Genomic DNA, 18,308 nt, shown 5'->3' on the forward strand with positions numbered 1-18,308 from the left:
TGGGCCCCATTAGACCTGCTGGAATGTGCTGGTGGGCTTGCGAGGTGACAAAGGCCAGTTGACAGCTCAGCCTGGCAGAGCTTTTGGAAGATGCCTGCAGGAGCAAACACAGAAGACAGGTAGCTGGCACTGTCATTTCCTTCCTTATGTGTAAGTTGCTTTGTCTCTCTTCAGCTATATTTCCTTATTGAAAGTTCTGTTTCAGCAACAAGTTAGGAATCTTACTGTTTAAAAATAAATCTCTGCAGAGTCTGCTGACGTGCCAAATTGAACGTTTGGGATCTTGGATGGCCACAGCCCGGCTCTGTCAGTGTGTGGCCGTGGCTGTTCTGTATCTGGCTGTTTTTAGAAACGTGTGTGGCAAAGTGTGTGGTGGCAGTAGCTAAGGCAGCCTGGGCTTTTGAGCAGAGCCACGTCGTCCTCTTTTCTCTCCACAATTAGATCAGTAGGTCTGTAAACCAGTTGCAGTGGTTCCTTGCTCATTTGCAGTCTTGAAGTTTTAATTGTGCAGCATTTCAAACTGGCAAGCGATCAATTTGTTCGTCAAGCTCAAACGCTTGTACGCAGCTTCAAATGTAGTGAGGAGAGTTGGGGCTGCAGACTGGCAGGAAGAAATTAGCAGCATCTACATAAAATCTTGTGCGTTGTCAGCATGCATCTGTGCAATGCAGGCTGCTCAACATTCTGTCTATGAAGGAAGATGCTCGTTGCACAGTTAATCCCTAACTTTAGGGGACTCTTTAGCATTGCCTTGATATTGCCTTGAGCTGCTGTGCTCTGAGTCACCCTGTTTCTCACTAGCTGGGTTTTGTTTTGAGTGCTGTGGGATCAGATGGCCAAAATGAACTTGACCTAAACTTGATGCTGTGAAACTTTGGTTAGTGAAGGCAGTTCTAAAAGGGTAACTCTAAAGCATGAGCAATTATGGACAACAGGGTTATTCATCGGATGAAAGTTACAGTTTCTTAACATTGCTGGTAAAGCTTCAACTTTCCAGCAATTACTTCTTTTGTTATTAGCTTTTTATGTAAGCAAAAGACAGCCATTGACAGATCGGTATTTTTCATGTTACTGTAAAAGCTTTTAGTCGCTTGCTGTTGGTGATGGAAGTGATTAATGTCCTGGAAGAGAGGGGGCATTATTCCTATTGCATGGCTTGCTTTTATTCCCACACAGCTGTGCCTTTTTGATCTACATTAAAAAAAAAGGATGGGGGGCGAGGGGAGGGGGGGGGGGAATATACAAAAATATACACAGATGTATAAAATTACCTTTTTTTTTTTCGTCATCTGGATTCTGGTTTTGTGTGCGATAGGTGAAAACAGACACTTACTTTCACATAAACTTTCACTTAGGCCGATGTACTTGAGAACATAACTTTTGGTTTCCAGTGATGACGAGGCGCCTGAAGGCAGCTATAGCAAGGCACAGCAACTCTCAGAAGGGAGCAGTTGAACCGATGTTGGATTTTGGTCACGTTTTGTTTGATGTTGTAAATCATACGCTTATGTTTCCTGCCTCATACTGTTCTTCCAAAAATAGCTGAAACTGCTGTTTGCCCGTGATGGAGTGGCCTGTTTAAAGTTACTTCCTCTGCCCCTCGCACTCTCCCTCATGGCCTCCCACAGCAGATGTTCTGTGACTTCAGCTTTGCTGAGAGATGATATTCAGAAATGCTAGGAAACTGTTTTTTGTTGTTGGTTGTTTGTTTTTAAATAACAATTAAAAAATATAATTAAGAAAAACCCCAACCCAATGTGAAGGTCACGATGCAGAGGCACAGTACAACCTGTATCCAATCCCTACGTTACTGCAGTCAGTAGGAAAAACCTCAAGAGCCTCTGCTGTATGCAGCTGGGAAGTCACATGAGATGCGTTCTGATCCAAAGCATCATCTTCAGAATACAAGCTGGGTTGAAAAGTAGTACATGTAAACTGTCTCTGATATTGTATCAACACTGATAAAGAGGCAGTTTGGTTAATTCATCAGTTCTCCTGCAGAAATACAAGGAAGTCACATCAAAGAAACTTGGAACGCTTACCTCAGCATGCAGCAGGAAAGCTGTAAATTCAGATCAAAACTCCTTGAGACCACCTCTTTCCTGGCAGTATCCTCCTGTAAAGTGATCTCTTCAAGTGCTGTTTCACACAGAATAGCTTCTAGTTTGTAAAGGACGCAGCTGGACTTGTACAATTTCTGTTTTGTGGAGTTAAGTTACTGTCCTAAGGGAATGTTTAGAGAAATTTGATTCCCCATGCTAAACATATATTGGCAAGTAGCTTGTGACCAGTTCCATTAATCACTTGAGGAGAGTTGTTGTTCTCCTCTTGTACAAAATCAAATTATCCTGCAGCTCTTCATTTTGAGAGCAGCTCTCATGGAGCTTGCTGTATAGATCTTTCCTACCAAGCTCTGGGATTTGATTAACAGCCCTTGTGCTGTGAGTACTTATCGTTACATATTATTATGGGATCTTTTGAGCCTCCTCTGTATTTGCTGCCTCATACAGGAAAAGAATGGAGCTTCTTATTGCTCCCCTCAGCTGCTTCTGTTACACCCAGAACAGTAAAGGAAGGCTGTTCAAATGGTGTGTGATGGATTTTCAGGAACGTAGAAGGCCCGGAAATCAGTGATGCAGGACAACTGGAATATTCACACACGTGAAGGAAAAAGGGAATGCAGCTACCAGCCATTCAAAGTCATAGGTCCAAGTCTATCCACCGTGTGGGTTGTAGTTGATTAGGCTTAGCTGTTGTTGCAGATTATAGAAAGGCATGTGATCTTATGTATCAATACGTGTTTTGGATCAGAGGAAGACTGAGATGGAGATTCCTAACTGCTGTAGGAAAGTAATTGTCCCCTTGTACTCAGTACTGGTAAAACAACATCTCAAGTATTGTGTTCAGCTTGGGGCCCGAGCTGATTGCGTGTGTGCAGCAACAAAACTGTTGAAAGGACTAGGAAACAAGAGTTATGGGGAGCAGCTGCGGGAACTGGGACTGTTTAGCCTGGAGGAGAGGAGGCTCTGGGGAGACCTTGTCTCTTTCTACATTTGCCTGATGAGAGGCTGCAGCGAGGATGGTGTCAGTCTCTTACATGACAATTGACAGCACAGGAGGAGTTGGCCTCAAGTTGTGCTGGGGAAAATCTAGATTGAATACAAGGAAGAATTTCTTCACGAGGGGAGTGCTGAGGTTGTGGAGTGGGCAGCCCAGGGAGGTGGTGGGGTCACCATCCTCAGGGCTTTTTAAGAGACTCGTGGTTGTGGTGCTCAGGGACATGGCTTAGTGGTGGGGTTTGTTAGGTCACAGTGACTGTTGGACTTGGTGATCTTGAAAGGGTTTGGGGTTAATGCTGCTTATTTCTGCAAAGCTCAGAGGGTTTCCACGTGATGCTCTTGTCTAAAACCTAGTAATTAATATGTCATGCTTTGTCTCCTTGCTGGTTACTTGTTGAAGCAGTGCTGTGTTATCAGGTTGTGGTGCAGTTGTGAAGGCCCAGCTCATCGATATTGTTTTGTAGAGGAAGTGCTTTTCCTGAGTATTGTACATAATAATCATTTCACATGGAAAGAGGCTGGCAGGCAAGGGCTTACATTAAGAACAGGTCATCTAAAAATCTCATTTTCTAGATCATCAAAATCTGTTCACAGATGGCTATTTTTGACCTGGTTTAGAAATCTAATGCAATCTGTCTCTTCGTGAGAGCAAAGTGCGTAAATGTCCACAGTAGAAGCAAAGAGGGATTGCTGCACAGATAGAGCGTTTCTAATCGCATCTGTTCTAAAACAAATCTCTTTCTTTTTTTTAATGCAAGTATCAGATGAGGCAAAGTGATGAATTCTCTGGGTTTATTGTATTTTCAGCCTGAGTGACCCATATATTTATATGGAGAGAGGTTTTTTTTTGATACTTAGCATATATTGCCTAAAAAGCATATATTGATTTTTGACTTATTACAGAAGTACACTGAAGAACTCTTATGTAACTCCATAGTAACACTGCAGTCTTTGAGGCTTCAGATTATATTTATTTCATTGCTTTTTCCCTTTTTGGAAAGGCAGAAATAAATTGAACGTTTCCCCTTTGAGTCATACAGACTATATGTTGGAATTATGTGCATGTAAAATTGCATACTCTGCTTTCAAATGTTATGTTAATTTCAGGTAATTACCAGACTGGCTATTTGGTAGCAAAAGTGGTATCCCATGTAAATAGAAGTTTTCTAACTATGGCCATTTTTTGATTCCTCAGGCAACAAATAGGACCCAAGGAAATGACCACAAGTTGTACCAGAGGAGGTTTATATTAGACATAAGGAAAAACTTTTTCTCTCAGAGCGTGGTCAGGCACTGGAATGGCTGCCCAGGGAGGTGGTGGAATTGCCATCCCTGGCAGTGTTCAAGAGGTGTCTGGATAAGGAGCTATGAGATATGTTTTAGTGGCTTGTTGTAGCAATGGTAATGGGAGGATGGTTGGACTAGATGATCTTGTAGGTCATTTCCAACCTTGTGATTCTATGACTCCATGATATTAAAAGGAATTATTTTTCACTGTATTCTTATTGTGCCATTGCAGTTAGAAATGCATCTAACTACCAACCTCGCACCAAAAAGCACGTTTTGTAATTAGACGATTAAGTGCTTTCTCAGTGTTCAAAATTAAAGCAACAGCTTCTGATCATTTGAAATCCATACACAGTCCCCAAAATTGAAGTGCATCCAGGTATTTCTGCATGTTTTAATTGCTATTGAGTAGTTCTGTATTCTCCATTTTAATTAAACTTAATGTAAGCATTAATTACTATTTTTCTGGCATCCAAATTTTTATGTGTATAGTGAGTTTTGTTGTTGTTTCATTTTCCAGATACCAGCATCTGCATCTGTATAGACAGCCTGGCAAAAGACAGGAGCAGCATTTCATTCTTGATGTAAATCATTGCTGTGTTTTTGTTCTCGACATACTTACCCAAGAGCTTGTTTGGAGAGAGCTTCCCAAACACGGCAGCAGCAGAATGAATTGTTGTTGCTGGTTTGGATATCTTGCCCTTTTCAGATTCCTTTCTTTTTTTCTCCCTCTGCACTCAAGTCTTTCTGTGTATTCCCTGAAGTCAAATGCTGCACTAAGAGAAGCTCAGCTGCTTTTACTGCATTTATTTTTTCGATGTGAGGGTTTTGTTTGTTTTGGTTTGGTTTTTATTGTTTCATTGCTGTTTATTTAAAATAGTTTTGGAAGGTATCTGCATTCAGTGAGAAATACCTGGTGCTTCCAGTTTCAGGTTGCAAAACCGTAAGGAAACACATGCATACGTGTACATACATTCTTGTTTCTTTGCAGGAATATCTTCAGAGCTTTCCTTGTTTTCATCAGTTATGCTCACAAGTGTCCAAACAATGCTCTCTTCTACTTTGTCATTGTCAGTGACTTACTAGAACAGGAACGTGACACTGGAAAGAACAAGGAAGCTCTGAGTTTTTTTCTTCCTCTTGTTCCATCCTGTTGCGTGCCCTGTGCCTAGCTCGGTCTAAGCTGTCTGTGCTGCCACAGCAGTCCATTCTTAGGCTGTAGCAGTCCATTCTTAGGCTGTAGTAGCCCATTCACGAGGATAAAATAGCAGGTCAGTGAGGTACTCAGAATTGGATAGTCAATTTATTTTTTTTTTTAAGAGACTTATCCAAAATACCTAATGTGAACTATTTGCATGGCTGAACTTAGTTTTGCTAAGTTGAGCTACTTGGCGCTAAGCTGAGTGTATTACACAGATGTATGACTGTATCTAGTGATTTGTGCTTGCTTTTTTTGTTCCTAAAGGAATACTGACCAAACTGTTCAGCTTCATTTTGTGGATAGCAAAGCAGTGCTGTGGAGGAACGTTTCTGTCTTGGAGGAATCTGAAGAGCAACTGAAGCTCTAACAGAGCACATTTGTTGATATAAAATGTCTGGCTGGAGAGTTGAATTTTTAGCTGTGCTTGAAAGCTTGACAGATTTTTCTTTCTCAGCTAGTCAGTGCTGGAGGAATCTAAACAGCCCTTGGTTGCTGGCAGTGTTGGGAATAAACTGCATTTCTTTTTTTTTGCAAGGTCCTTCTCAAGTCAGTAGCATGATTAATACATGGGGTTGGTCAATTAATCCCTTGTTCTGGCCTCAGTGGCTTTTTGACGCCTTTTAAAGTAATTTCTTTTTTCCAGTATTTGAAGGGAGCTTAAAAACAGGAGGGAAAATGATTGTTTATGAGGGTGGATAGTGATAGGACCAGGAGGAATGGTTTTAAACTGAGACAGGAGAGGTTTAGGTTAAATATTAGGAGGAAGTTTTTCACCCAGAGGGTGGTGATGCACTAGAATAGGTTGCCCAAGGCAACCAATGAAATGCCCCATCCCTGGAGGCATTCAAGGCCAGGCTGGATGTGGCTCTGGGCAGCCTGGTCTGGTGGTTGGTGACCCTGCACATAGCAGGGGGTTGAATCAGATGATCATTGTGGTCCTTTTCAACCCAGGCCTTTCTGTGATTTTGTGAAATGGGAAAAATACTTTCTTCCTGCGTGTCTCATTTTCTAATGTCATGATGGTGATCCTTCCTTTGCAGACTGCAGGCATTGGCTGATGCCACTGGTTATTCTCCCTTGCATTTCATTAGGTTTTAATATTGGTGGGTTTTCTTCTCTAAGACTACTAACAAGGAGAATTGAGCTTTAAAATATGGTTCCCATGGAATGCTCTGATATGGTGAGGTCTTAGCCTGAAGCTCTTCAATGACTGTTGTGCACATCAGAAAGCTGCCTAGGAATCAAGCACATGAAATCCAAATGTAGTTTTGTGTGTGCATTTGTGTTGGAGTGGGAAGTGGGGAAAAGTACAGAAGAAGAGGAATCACTTTTATTTTCCCTATTTAATTTTGAGCATGACAAGTTTTGTCTCGTTCTCTTGGAAGAGCTGTGGGAATAGCATGGCACCCCCAGGGGAAGACCTCCTGATTGTACATCTATTGAAACTCATCTTGTCACCACGTGCTCTCCCTGGGGATCTTCACTCAATCATCCAGACAAGAGTCTGGTTTCACGTGGTTTTAGTGTGAGAGCACAGGGCTTGGCATCTGTGTGCCTAGTGCATTTGATGCTTGACCTCAGATTGATAGGAGCTGGAGCTTTATCACAGCAGAACAGACTGCAGTGCAGGTTGTACAGGCCCTCAGTAATCCTCAATATATTTTTGGCCGGAGCTTCTGCAGTTAAACCATTGCTAACGCTGTGGCTTAATTCAGAGCCACACTGGGTACACTAACAGATGTTGTAGTCACATCTGTGAATTGCTGTGCAGCCAACCTTTTTAATATCACATCTCACAGCTCCAAAGGAGGTTGGAAGAAAGCTACCAAGTTGTGTCAGCTGAGCTGGGAATGAACTTAAGAGGAACAGACATCTAATAAAAAGTTATTACTGACATTTAGAGTTCCTTTCCCTACTGGCAAACAAACTTTTGTTCCCTTGGTCTGTGCTTCTGTGCTTTATTTCTTGTATTTTTCCCAGGATAAAGCAATCTAGTTACCATGTGCTTTTTGGACTTATCTCTGGGTTTTGTCCTTTGAGTTTAAAACACTCATCCAGGTAGTTTAAAACACCCATCCCAGGCAGCCTAGTGCTGGTTACTTCATCCATGTGCTTGAAAGTCCAGTGTGTGGCGTAAGGCTCTGACTGAAGAGACCTGTTTCCATCTCAGCATCTGGGCAAGCAATAGAGCTGAGAGCAGTCCTCATTTGCCAGGTTCTAATTATGTCTTTAAGATCAAATCAGCAGGCTGTATTGGAAAGCTTTATTACCATGTTGTATTGTGTTCCTGGCGTCTTATGGGTGGACTGATGAAAACTAAGGTTTGGAAGGAAGCAGCGTGCTCCCCAGTATATGCAGACAGATCAGAGGCAATAAACTGAATTGTTGCTGATCCTTGCTGCTGCTGAACTCTGAACTTGGGGGCTGTCAGGAGCTGCTGTCTTGAAAACAGAATGATGCTGCTCAACTTAATAGGGACTTTTTACTTGGGAAGCATTTCACTTTAGCCTTTTCCTGATAGCTGACTAATATGTGGGAAACTCCTTATTATATAATCCTCCTGTCTTTTTTTTTTCCTTTCTTTCTCGTCTTTAGGTGAAGCCAAAAATCTTCCTACATACCCGGGGCCAAACAAGATGAGGGATTGCTACTGTACTGTAAACCTGGACCAGGAGGAGGTTTTCAGGACCAAAATCGTGGAAAAGTCATTATGGTAACAAATCCGTGTATACATGTGTTCTGTTAACTCTTCTCAGTACTCTAAACTACTTTACTGCTTACTGTTTCTGTGTAGTATTCCATAGACAGGGTTTTTTGGGGGAGGTAAAGGGTGTACATGATTCTCTCTCCAGTTTTAAGAACACAGTATTGGTAAAAGTGTTAGTGCTGTGGTTCTTATCTGTATATATGGGAAGGCATGTCCACCGAGGCAAGCCACATAAACTGTTTTCCAAAGAATGCACAGGCGATGCTCCTTTTTTTTTGCTTCCCTAAACTTTTTAGTTCTGAACTCCATTTTGCGGCTATCTATGACGCGTTTTGCACTCCTACACTAAAATCTGGAATGAAGGATTTGTATTGTTCTCTTGTAATTTTTTTAAGTCTTTGTTCCTCAGCTTATCTTCTGATAGGATGCATGGGGGTCCATAACTAAGACTGTTGGATTTTTGAGGCATTTAGCTTGATTAAACACAACTAGAGGAAGTGTTTTTCTATGACAGCGTTTGTAGTGTATCTAACTTAATTGAATCAGTATGCTTTTTTACAATAACTGATGAGCAATGTCCTTGGACCTGTTATTTCTCTAGAAGAGACTTCGTCATTCATTTAAATGCAGTCCTGAGTCAACCAGATGCAGCCCTATTGCTCACAACCAGACAGTGCGCAGTTGGTGTTTTTGCTAGATGATCATTAAAGTCCTTCAGAGGGAGGATGAAGGTGGGAGAACGAGGGGTGTATGATAATAGTTGATGTCATTTCCTTGAACTAATCCAATTATTTTTTCTTTTGAGAAAATAACTGTTAGTAGAAGGCATGAGCAACATGTTCTTTTAGTGGGGAAAATTCCAGCTTTCTTTAGGTGTCATTAGAAAGCTAAAGAGGTGTGATGAGACTGTGCAGAAACCGGAAGGTTTCTCGTTTCCTATAGAGCTGAGTTCTTTTTATCTTTTGAGGTAAATTCAGAGCAGAGAAATGGTCAAAGACCAGGAAAACATAACTGATGTGGGAAGGTTAAAAGATATGAAATGTTCAATATGGGGAAGGGGGCTGACTGTACACAAATCTGTAAATATATTTGTAAAGAATTGTGAGAGAGGGAATTGCTCTGTGTGCCTATTGTGGATACTGCAAGTATTAGATTTAAATTGCAGTGGAAAAGGAAGTTTATTAGGTTTGCTATGAAGGAAATCTTCCTGTTTTTAAAGATTCTGAAGCAGTGGGGTAGATTCCCATCTTTAGTACTTCTAGATTATATATAACCGGTCCTGACCATAATATTGGGAACTTGCTATTTGCGCAGTAGTAGACCAGATGACCTCTCAAAATCCTTTGAAGTCTGATTTTCCCTGATGTAAGGGTTGACTAATGGTGATCTCTGTGTTCATTCTCCCAATTAATTTACCTCTTCCATGGTTGTCTTAACTGTCTGTCTGTCTGTAGGCCTCTATTTGCAGGCACTGTTTTTTAAAAGCTTACTTCCTCAGTCCCTGAAAATCCATTTAAGTGCACTATTAGCACTTGGATTTTGCCTTTATCCATATAAATGTTTCTCTGGCCTTGTTTTTCTTTCATGAAAACAAACAAGTGCAGACAAAAATCCCAAATACATCAGTGGTAAAATTGGGATGTACTCCCAATCTGTTGGTCGTGATTGCTCTTATTTAGTGAGGTACACTCAAACAGCTTTATAATCTTTTATATGATTATGTTTAAATATATTTAAACAAGTGCATAGACTTCTAGAAGAGGACACTTTTGAAATCAGATAGTGCAGTGCTAGCCTATTGTTTCTTGTAAGACTCAGATGAGCGCATAACTGAGAAGCCAGTAATGTTGTTACATTCTTTAATGCTTGTTTGTAAATTGATTCAATTCATTGACTAACTGTAAATTATTGAGCAGGCAAAATTTATGTGCCCTAAGGCCCATGTAGTTCGTATGCAGCAGAGAAATCCTTGCTTTCATATGTAGTGTTTCCCAGGCACTCACCAGTAGGGAAGCATGTGCTGGGTGCCTTTTTCTGAGGTATTGCTGCTGAAATCCATGACGTTAGATGGAAGCAGAGACATGGAGCTGAGCCAAAGCTTGGCTAAAATAGCAGAGTCCTGCCTGACCATCCATGTGCCTGGCCATGAATGCCATGTCGTTCATGCCCATTTTCTATTCCCTACCACTTCACTGATGATATGGGGTTGGGTTACTGTGGTCACAGGTAGCAAAAAAAAAAAAAAAAAAAAAGAGCAGTAAAGAATTGTCTGTGTTTTCACTTCTACTGGTTCTTCCTCTATCTTTTAATTACTTTTTTCTTTTGTAGTTTTTGAAAAGATCTTCTGTGTGAATCTCTAAATTGAGGGGTGTTTCATGTGTGGCTCTACCAATTAGAAACAGAGTCTCCTCATACAAAATTGCGTGTCCAGGAGAATCCTATGGTTTCCAGCACGTCTGCATAAAATGACTTTTTTTTGTCTGCATGAAAAGACTTGTAATTACGAGTTGCACTGAAACACTGCTTTGTGTACTGAGTGCATGACAGTCGTTCTTCTGTAAGTTTTTTGTGTTGTGTTTTTTTAAACTTCATTGGTCTTCTGTTAAGCAGTAAAAAACCAAAAACAGACCAGTAAGAAAACCCACAAAAAAACCAACAAACAACATATATTTCTCTAGGCATGCCTTGTGATGTAAACTTTAAGTAGGACCAGTGAATGAGAGGAAGGATGCTGTTCCTTTTCTTTCCCAGAAGGACTTGCATGCCTTCACGCTCTGACTCATGATCTCCTGTGTTTTGCATTGAGACTGTAAGGAGTTATCTCCCTGAGCTCTGCCCTAATCTTCTGCAACAGATTCATATTTTATCAGGCTGTGGCAGAGGCATAGGAAGACAGCTGAGATCAGTAACCTCTTAAATCAACAGAAAATAAATCATTCGGAGCATTAAGAACTGAACCAGCTCATCCTGTTGCCCATTCCAGTGCCCTGACCATTGCTCTTAAGAGACTTTCCATGAGCCGGGTGCCCTTTATCTAAGCTTGCATCATAAAAACTGAGAGCAGCCAGCACAGTGAACCTTAACACCTCTGTTGAGCAGTCAGGTGGGACTCATAAATAACAAGCAGGAATTTAAGTTATTCCTGCCATCTTGTCTCTCTGGGCTCTAGTTAAACTGGATGGTGGCACTGGTACCGTGTGAGGGCTGCTGTGGGAATTGGTGGTGTCTGACCAAAACAAGCCCAGGGGTTATCATTTGGGCTGGTCCTCCTATGAAAGCACAGGGCAGTGCGAAAGTCTTATTTATGTGGGGTGGCTCAGAGTCATTTAACTTCTCTGGGGATCCTTGGACAAGCAGGATTAGTGTGCAAGTTGATCAGAGGAAGATTTCCAGGTTCCCAGGAAGAGAACCGTGAACTCTATGAGAGTAGATGGAAGAGAATATTGAACTCTTCAAACAGTGCTGTTTTCATAAAGTGCTTGGCATGAGCTTTTAGTCAATTCTGAGCAGGTCACATGCTGGTCATAAGACACGACGGAGAGGGCAGTTAAAGTTGGGATCTAATAAACTTATCTGTTGAAGAGTTTGTTTTTCAGTATTTATATTACTATCACAGATAATGGCACTGAATATAATTAGATCTACTCCTTGAGACCTAGCAGAGACATACGTGGAGCCACTTTATCTTTTGTGCCTAAAGAAAAGTGTGAGGTTGTTGTGTTTGTTATATTTCAGTGCATAGATTTACAGCATCTTTTTAGGTCTGAGCTGCAGATAAGCAACCTGACAGTGATTGTGCCTGTAAATCTCTTGTGCTGAACCAACTCTTACCTTCCCCCATGGGCAGCTCCAGACTTGAGGCACCACTGTCAGGGTCTTGTTCTAGTAGCAGTTCTTCCTGAAGGATAAACTTTCTTGGCTTGTTGGCATTAAGACTGACTTTGCCTTGGCTGTTTCCATCAGATGTTTCCATTCACTTAAAGGGCAGTGTCAGCTGCAACAGGAAATCAAGGCTGCTTCTCAAATCATAGGTGAAGAATGGAAGGAATGTGACATCTCTAAATTTGTTTCAAGGATATGAATAAAAGCAAAAACTGTCACACATTAAGAATCAAATGGTTGACGCTGTGTGCTTTAGAGAGATGAGCCAAGCATCTTGAGTTTGTCGTTATTTAGTTCTCCGCTATTTCACTGAGGAATTTTTCACGTGCTAAACATAGTGATCAAAGCCTGAATGAAACACAAAATGAAGCCAGAAGCACTTTCTCCACCCACAGTCCTTTTTTTTCCCCCTCGTAGTTTCCAGTGAAAGAACCAGTGTGCTTGTGAGTGTGTAGTGACATGCGTCGTAAATGCAGTTATGGCTGCGTTCCCTTCCATGGGAGGTAGCTGTCTTTGTTTCAGTATCAGGTCTGGTAACAAATTCAATTGACAGCTCGCAGAAACTTTCTCTAAGTAATTCTGGTATTTTATGTTTCGTGGGTGGTTTTTGTTTCTACCTTCTGGGCTTGCTCAGACGCTGTGTTTTCCTGCGTGTGGAGTTGACGGCTGCATAGTTAAACTTCTCTCGCGTTCCGATAACATCTTGGATGCAGGCCAGCTCTCAAATTTTAAGCACATAGTTGTTTCCCTTAGTTGGACTGTTGCCGGCATCAGCTCAGTTAGCTGCTGCCATGTACTTACGTTGCCAGCTCACCTCCTTGAAGTAGCAGCTTTCCCCAGCCCAGAGGCCTTGAGTACAGCATATCTTCTGCTGTCTGCGTGTTCTGTAGCTTCTCTCTCACCTGCTTTCTAACTCTTTCCTCAGCGTGCTGTCAGTTTCTGGGGTCTGCCATCTTCTGCATTTGACTGTATCTGACCATGGCTTTAATTCCTATTAAGAGTAGATTTCAATTCTGAAGCATCCCAAGCCTTTAAGGGAAGGGATAGAAGGCCGTGGTCAGGGTTATTGTTGAAGGCAAGGACTGCATGGTCATGTAGGGAAGTAATACAGCTGGGAAGGGTGCCAGGAAAGGAAGCAGGACTTAATGGAAGGAGGAGAATGAAGTGAGCCTTGAGACCAAGGCAGGGTTTATGAATGAGAGCATTTATTCACACAAAAAGCCACCCATATGAGTAACAATTGTTGGTGCTGTAGGCTGCTTTGAGCCATTTAAAAAAAAAAAAAAAAAGTGAAAAAAAACCCCAATGCAGCTGTAATGTGACTTCTGTTGTTTGCCTGTGTCGTCTTACAGAATATTTTGGGAGGTGTCTGGGGGCCAAACGGCTGCTACTTAAAGTTATCATAATCCCTGTAAGCCTCATTGAGCCAAACCAGCAACTGTCAAGTGAGGACGGTAACTATAGCTTGTGTGTCTGTCTCCGTGTTCTGATATTAGGGAAGAGAAAATGCGCACGACGTTATTTTTTGCTCTGTGTAGTAGGGCTGGTTGTGGCTCTAACGCAGTGCTGCCATTTGGGTGTCTGCATGGCGACGGGAGAAAAAAAATTGCTTGGGTTTAGCGGATGTCTGGAAGACTGCAGTCTGCATTCTTAACAATGGGCATAGGTGGTATGTTTGGATTTGGATGTTGCCTTTTGTGCCACGTACTTCCTGCTGTGTGCACTCTGCCAAATCTGTGCTTCAAATATAATACTGGGTATTTTTAATAAGTTGTTGTAAGGAAGTGGCCATCGCATCTGCCAACTTGGGCTTCTAAAGATCCTGTCTTATTTGCCTGTCTTCTTGTAGCTCTGTGTCTAGTAGGAGACTGAAGTGTATTCACATTTTATTTGGCTGGCTGTTCCTGCTTTGAATAAACCTTCTCTTCTCTTTTTCCCCTCCCCACCCCCATCCCTTTACAAACGCTGCTAAGCATAGCGTAAAACATATTAGCCAAGCAATAGGAGAGGCTTAGTAGTAGAAACAAGCAAGCGTACTCCTTTGTACAGACTGATTTTGCTTCCAGCTCACACTGAGATGTGAACTCTGGTCTTCAGTTCATGCAGCAGGATGAATCCAGTATTTCTAAACCATTTGAAGCAGTCAGAGGATGTGGAGTTGTCTGTGGCATGTTAATAGTCTTTACTTCCAAGCGAAAAAAAAAAGCACTTTAAAAAAAAAAAATCGATGCACAAAGAATTTTGGTTTGAGGGGGTTTCATTATTATTCATCATGCAACTCATTCACTTCATCCACTGAACTGCCAGTGCCAAAACAAAAACAAAACCGCTTTAGTGAGTCTTAAGATATTGAGAAATGAGCACGGGGTGGTTTTGCAGCACAGCCTAAAACCAAATAAATGTTTCTGCACTGAGATTAACTGAGAAGAAGAGACTTCATCGAGTCAATACCGTTTGCAGTGGTTTTGGTAGATGTTGTAGGGTATGGAATTAAAGTTGCAAGTCTGCCTCTGGAGTTCAGTAAAACACGTAAAAGTGAACCAAATTTGAATTATTTCTTTTAAGTTCCTGTTCATCGTGTTTGTAATGAAGATTCTCTTCCTTACTTGCTTTCATTCTACTTGCACAGTAATATGTTTTTCCCCTTCCCTGTGTTCTCCTGAGAAAATCCATCACCAGTGCATTAGGGGGGATTCAGAAATAAATACCTTAACTGGGAAAGGCTTCCGGATGAGTGAAACAACACATGGAGGGAACCTTCTGGATTTGATTCCACAGTATTCTTGCTCCCTCTATTGCACCAGTCATCTTTTTACTTCACTGCTTTTACTTTTCCCAACAAAGCTTTGTGTATCTTCTGTCACAGCAGGTGCAAAGCTCCTACAGAAAGTCTTCTGAGATTACGTAGCATCTGTGTCTGTGGTGGGCACTGTATAAAAGCTGCCCAGGGAGGTGATTGGGTCACTTTCCCTTCAAGGAACATATAGGTGTGGTACTGTGAGGGACATGGTTTAGTCAGGAAGTGTTGGTGGTAGGTTGGACTGGATAATCTTTGTTCAGCATGGAAAGAGTCTGATTAGCCCCTTGTAGTGGACATGCTCCACTTCAGTCCTTGTAAAATCCTGTCCTTAGTAGCTCCCTTTATCTGTTTGTTATCTATTTGTTATATCCTGAACTGATGGCAATGCTAGTCTTCTTCAGCTGTGACCATGTTGATGTGCAACCTGTGCTGTGAGGTCAAGGGAGGGGTACCCTCATTATTTCTCCTCCTTGAATGAATAATGTTTCTTATGAGCATATGTTTAGTCTCCAATGAAATCTGAACTCAGAACTTGGAGGTTGAATCTGAACTGATTTGATTCTGCAAGTTTCCTGAGTTTTCAGCGGGGTTAGTTCTGGTATTTGTTTTGGAGGGTCTTGTCAGGCTTTGAGGGCTATGTAAGCAGATGCTGCTGTTTTTTATTAATTGCCATGTCAAAATAAAAGTACTTACTGAAGCTGTCTGACTAACTGGCTGTTGGGGGACAGAGGGAGTCATTTATCTGTTCTCTTGGAGGGGGAAACAACATTTTGGAGCTCTAGGTTTCGTGCTCACAGTAATGTGGCTTGGGAAATAAACCATGGAGTTTGCCTGCTGCAGCCTCTTACTTTCTGGGTCTGGGTGGGAGATAGCAATGGTTAAGCACACAGTGAACTGGAAGCTCAGAGCATTTGTGTGGTTACTTTAGATTCCCTCTGACAAAAGTTACTATTTCTGCAGAGCTCCACAAATCAAGATGGGTGAGGATCAGATTTATCTTAATATTTCCTCACAGTCAAAACTTTGCTGGGTAATTACCCAACCGAGAGTTGAGTGTACTTGAGTTGGAGACATGCTTGGTTTTATTAGGAATGCAGTGTGACTCAGGGGTGTTACATGAGTGATGGAAGGCTATAAAGGGCTATGGGATCTTGGAGGGCTTAAGCCAAGTGAGAAGATGTGATCTGCGCATGGCTAATTCAGATTTCATAGCATTTCTTCTATTAGGTAATTAGTCTCTTTCAGTTACCGTGTATTGGACTAGACACTTCCTGTTGTCCATTCTGCTTTTCTGAGCATTGTGTGTGTTTCGCTTTGGTGTGGAGGTGGATTATCTTCTGCCTCTGACCAGCACTCGTGACAATGATTAATAGAGGACTTGCCAAAGAACCCAGTTGTTGTCTGTTCCCTGCTCTTTCTCCTCAGAATCAGCTGAGCTGAATTAAAGTAAGCTTTATAGTGTGTGTGTGTGTGCGTATTTTCAATAAACTGAAGCTTCTCTAACATTCTTGATAGAGAAATGGGTGTATAATCCACAGTTCATTAACTATCATTTCACGCTAAGATCATTAGCGAATAAGTTCATCTGTCGTATTCTTCCAGCGGAAAGGGCAATTTTATGGATGAACAGAGTATTAGAGCTCTGAACGATGCAAGTGTTTTGCATGCATAATGCCCTCAATATCTGGGTGATGTTTATGCATTTCTGTCACCCCTTTGGGTTAAGCCTGTGCATAAAAACATGCACCATGTGCATTGAATGGGAATTTGGAGCTGCCTGAAGTGTGGCCTCTGGGGTAGTTGGTAGCTGTCAGTTTAGTCGAAGCTTCTTGTTTCAAAGAGTTTGGGCATTTTGTACCTGGAACAGTGGCTGCTGAATTCTTGGTTCCAAATAAAATCGCTGAGCAGAATGAGTGAAGATGACTTAATTGAGAGCAGTGAATTGGAGGTGGTGGATGGGATGAATATAGCATTCATCTGCCATTTCCAACCATTAGATTTTTCTCCTCCGTCTTCACAGCAGGGATGACTAAGTGGGTCACAGTGCCTTGACTTACGTTTGGATGCATTTATTTCAGGGAATGGGAGACCGTTTCAGTGGGGAGTTTTAGACTTGTGGGCACACTGTTGGCTTTGATGTTTATCCAGTGTGTTTTTCCTTGTGGCTGATGGAGTAGTGACTCCACCAAAATGTTTTTACTGTGTTTTGAGCTTTCAGTAATGGTAAAATCTATAGTATGGTTCTATCTCTTATCTTCATGCCTAGCCAAGCCAATAAAGAGGTCTGTATTTAAAAGGGGAAGAAAAAGTCTCCTGGCTTTGAGCTTCTTAGGATGTGAGATTTATTGTTAAGTTTACCTCTGCCATACTTGCTGTATTTGTCTATATGACTCAAATTGCATCCACCAATTCAGATCTACTGAAGCATGAGTGACTTGGAATTAAAAATCTGTGGTAAAATGGTAGACCTGTCAATGAATAAATAATGTTGCTATATGCTTATAGTTCATAGAAATAATTCCTCAACCGTATAATTGGATAGAAAGGAACTGAAAAGATTGCTTCTAGGGGTCTGAGATTTTTTTTTCCCCCATTTAAATTGGTACAGTCTAAAGAAAGCCCCATAAGAGATTTTCATGCTGAGATAGGGCTTTTCATTTCTATGTTTTTAAAATTTTGTCTTATTCTAAAAGAACTTATTCTGTAAAACCTAACAAGCAGTAATAGATCTGCAGGGCTACCAGGTAACGAGCATCTAGTCAGCTGCAAACCTTAGCTAGTACCAGTTGACTGAACTTGTCTTTGAATTAGCGACTTCTCTTAGGGGCTCTTGTTTTTCCAAATAGAAACAAAGACTTTCTCTTTTTTTTCACCTTAGGAAACCTTGTTCTGTGGTAGTTTAAGGTATGTTGGAAGAGCAGAATTGGAATGGTGCTTGAAGGTGTACCTTCATGGGTGGGAGTGACCATCGCAGTCCAGTGCGATGTTCTAAGTGTGAAATGTAAGGATGCTGGCTTCTCCAGGATACCAACACTAATTTCTTTCTCTTTGTGTGTGTGTATCTGTATGTTGTTTTTTTTTTCCTTACCCAGCCCCTTCTATGGAGAAGACTTTTACTGTGAAATTCCTCGGACCTTTCGCCATCTGTCATTTTATATTTTTGACAGAGATGTTTTTCGAAGGGATTCCATCATAGGTAGGTGATCATATCAATTATTATTTTTACTATAGCTTACTTCTCTTGGACTTTTAGATCATAAATAGTTTTAACAGTTGGGATCTTGCTATGTCTCCCTTGTGACAGTGGTAAATAATGCTCAGTATTCTCCTTCTTGTCAGATGACTAAAGTGCATTGGATGTTACACACAGAG

General features: G+C 41.5%; 1 protein-coding gene across 6 annotated transcripts in view; it reads left to right on the top strand.

Annotated features, from left to right (window-relative positions):
- RASA3 (RAS p21 protein activator 3) overlaps positions 1-18,308 on the top strand; it is a 145,867-nt gene that overhangs the window by 58,407 nt on the left and 69,152 nt on the right. For 4 of the 6 annotated variants that reach the window (XM_085552399.1, XM_085552385.1, XM_015849528.3 and 1 more), the window contains exons 2-3: positions 8,143-8,260; positions 18,029-18,132. In XM_085552399.1, the coding sequence (XP_085408525.1) occupies positions 8,184-8,260; positions 18,029-18,132 (181 nt within the window). In that variant the 5' untranslated portion in view covers positions 8,143-8,183. The remainder of the gene's footprint in view (positions 1-8,142; positions 8,261-18,028; positions 18,133-18,308) is intronic. The other 2 variants (XM_085552405.1, XM_085552417.1) reach the window with 1 other exon arrangement.

This window comes from Coturnix japonica, chromosome 1, assembly GCF_054131305.1.
Source record: "Coturnix japonica strain WE chromosome 1, WE-NBRP24, whole genome shotgun sequence".
Taxonomy (NCBI): Eukaryota; Metazoa; Chordata; class Aves; order Galliformes; family Phasianidae; genus Coturnix; species Coturnix japonica.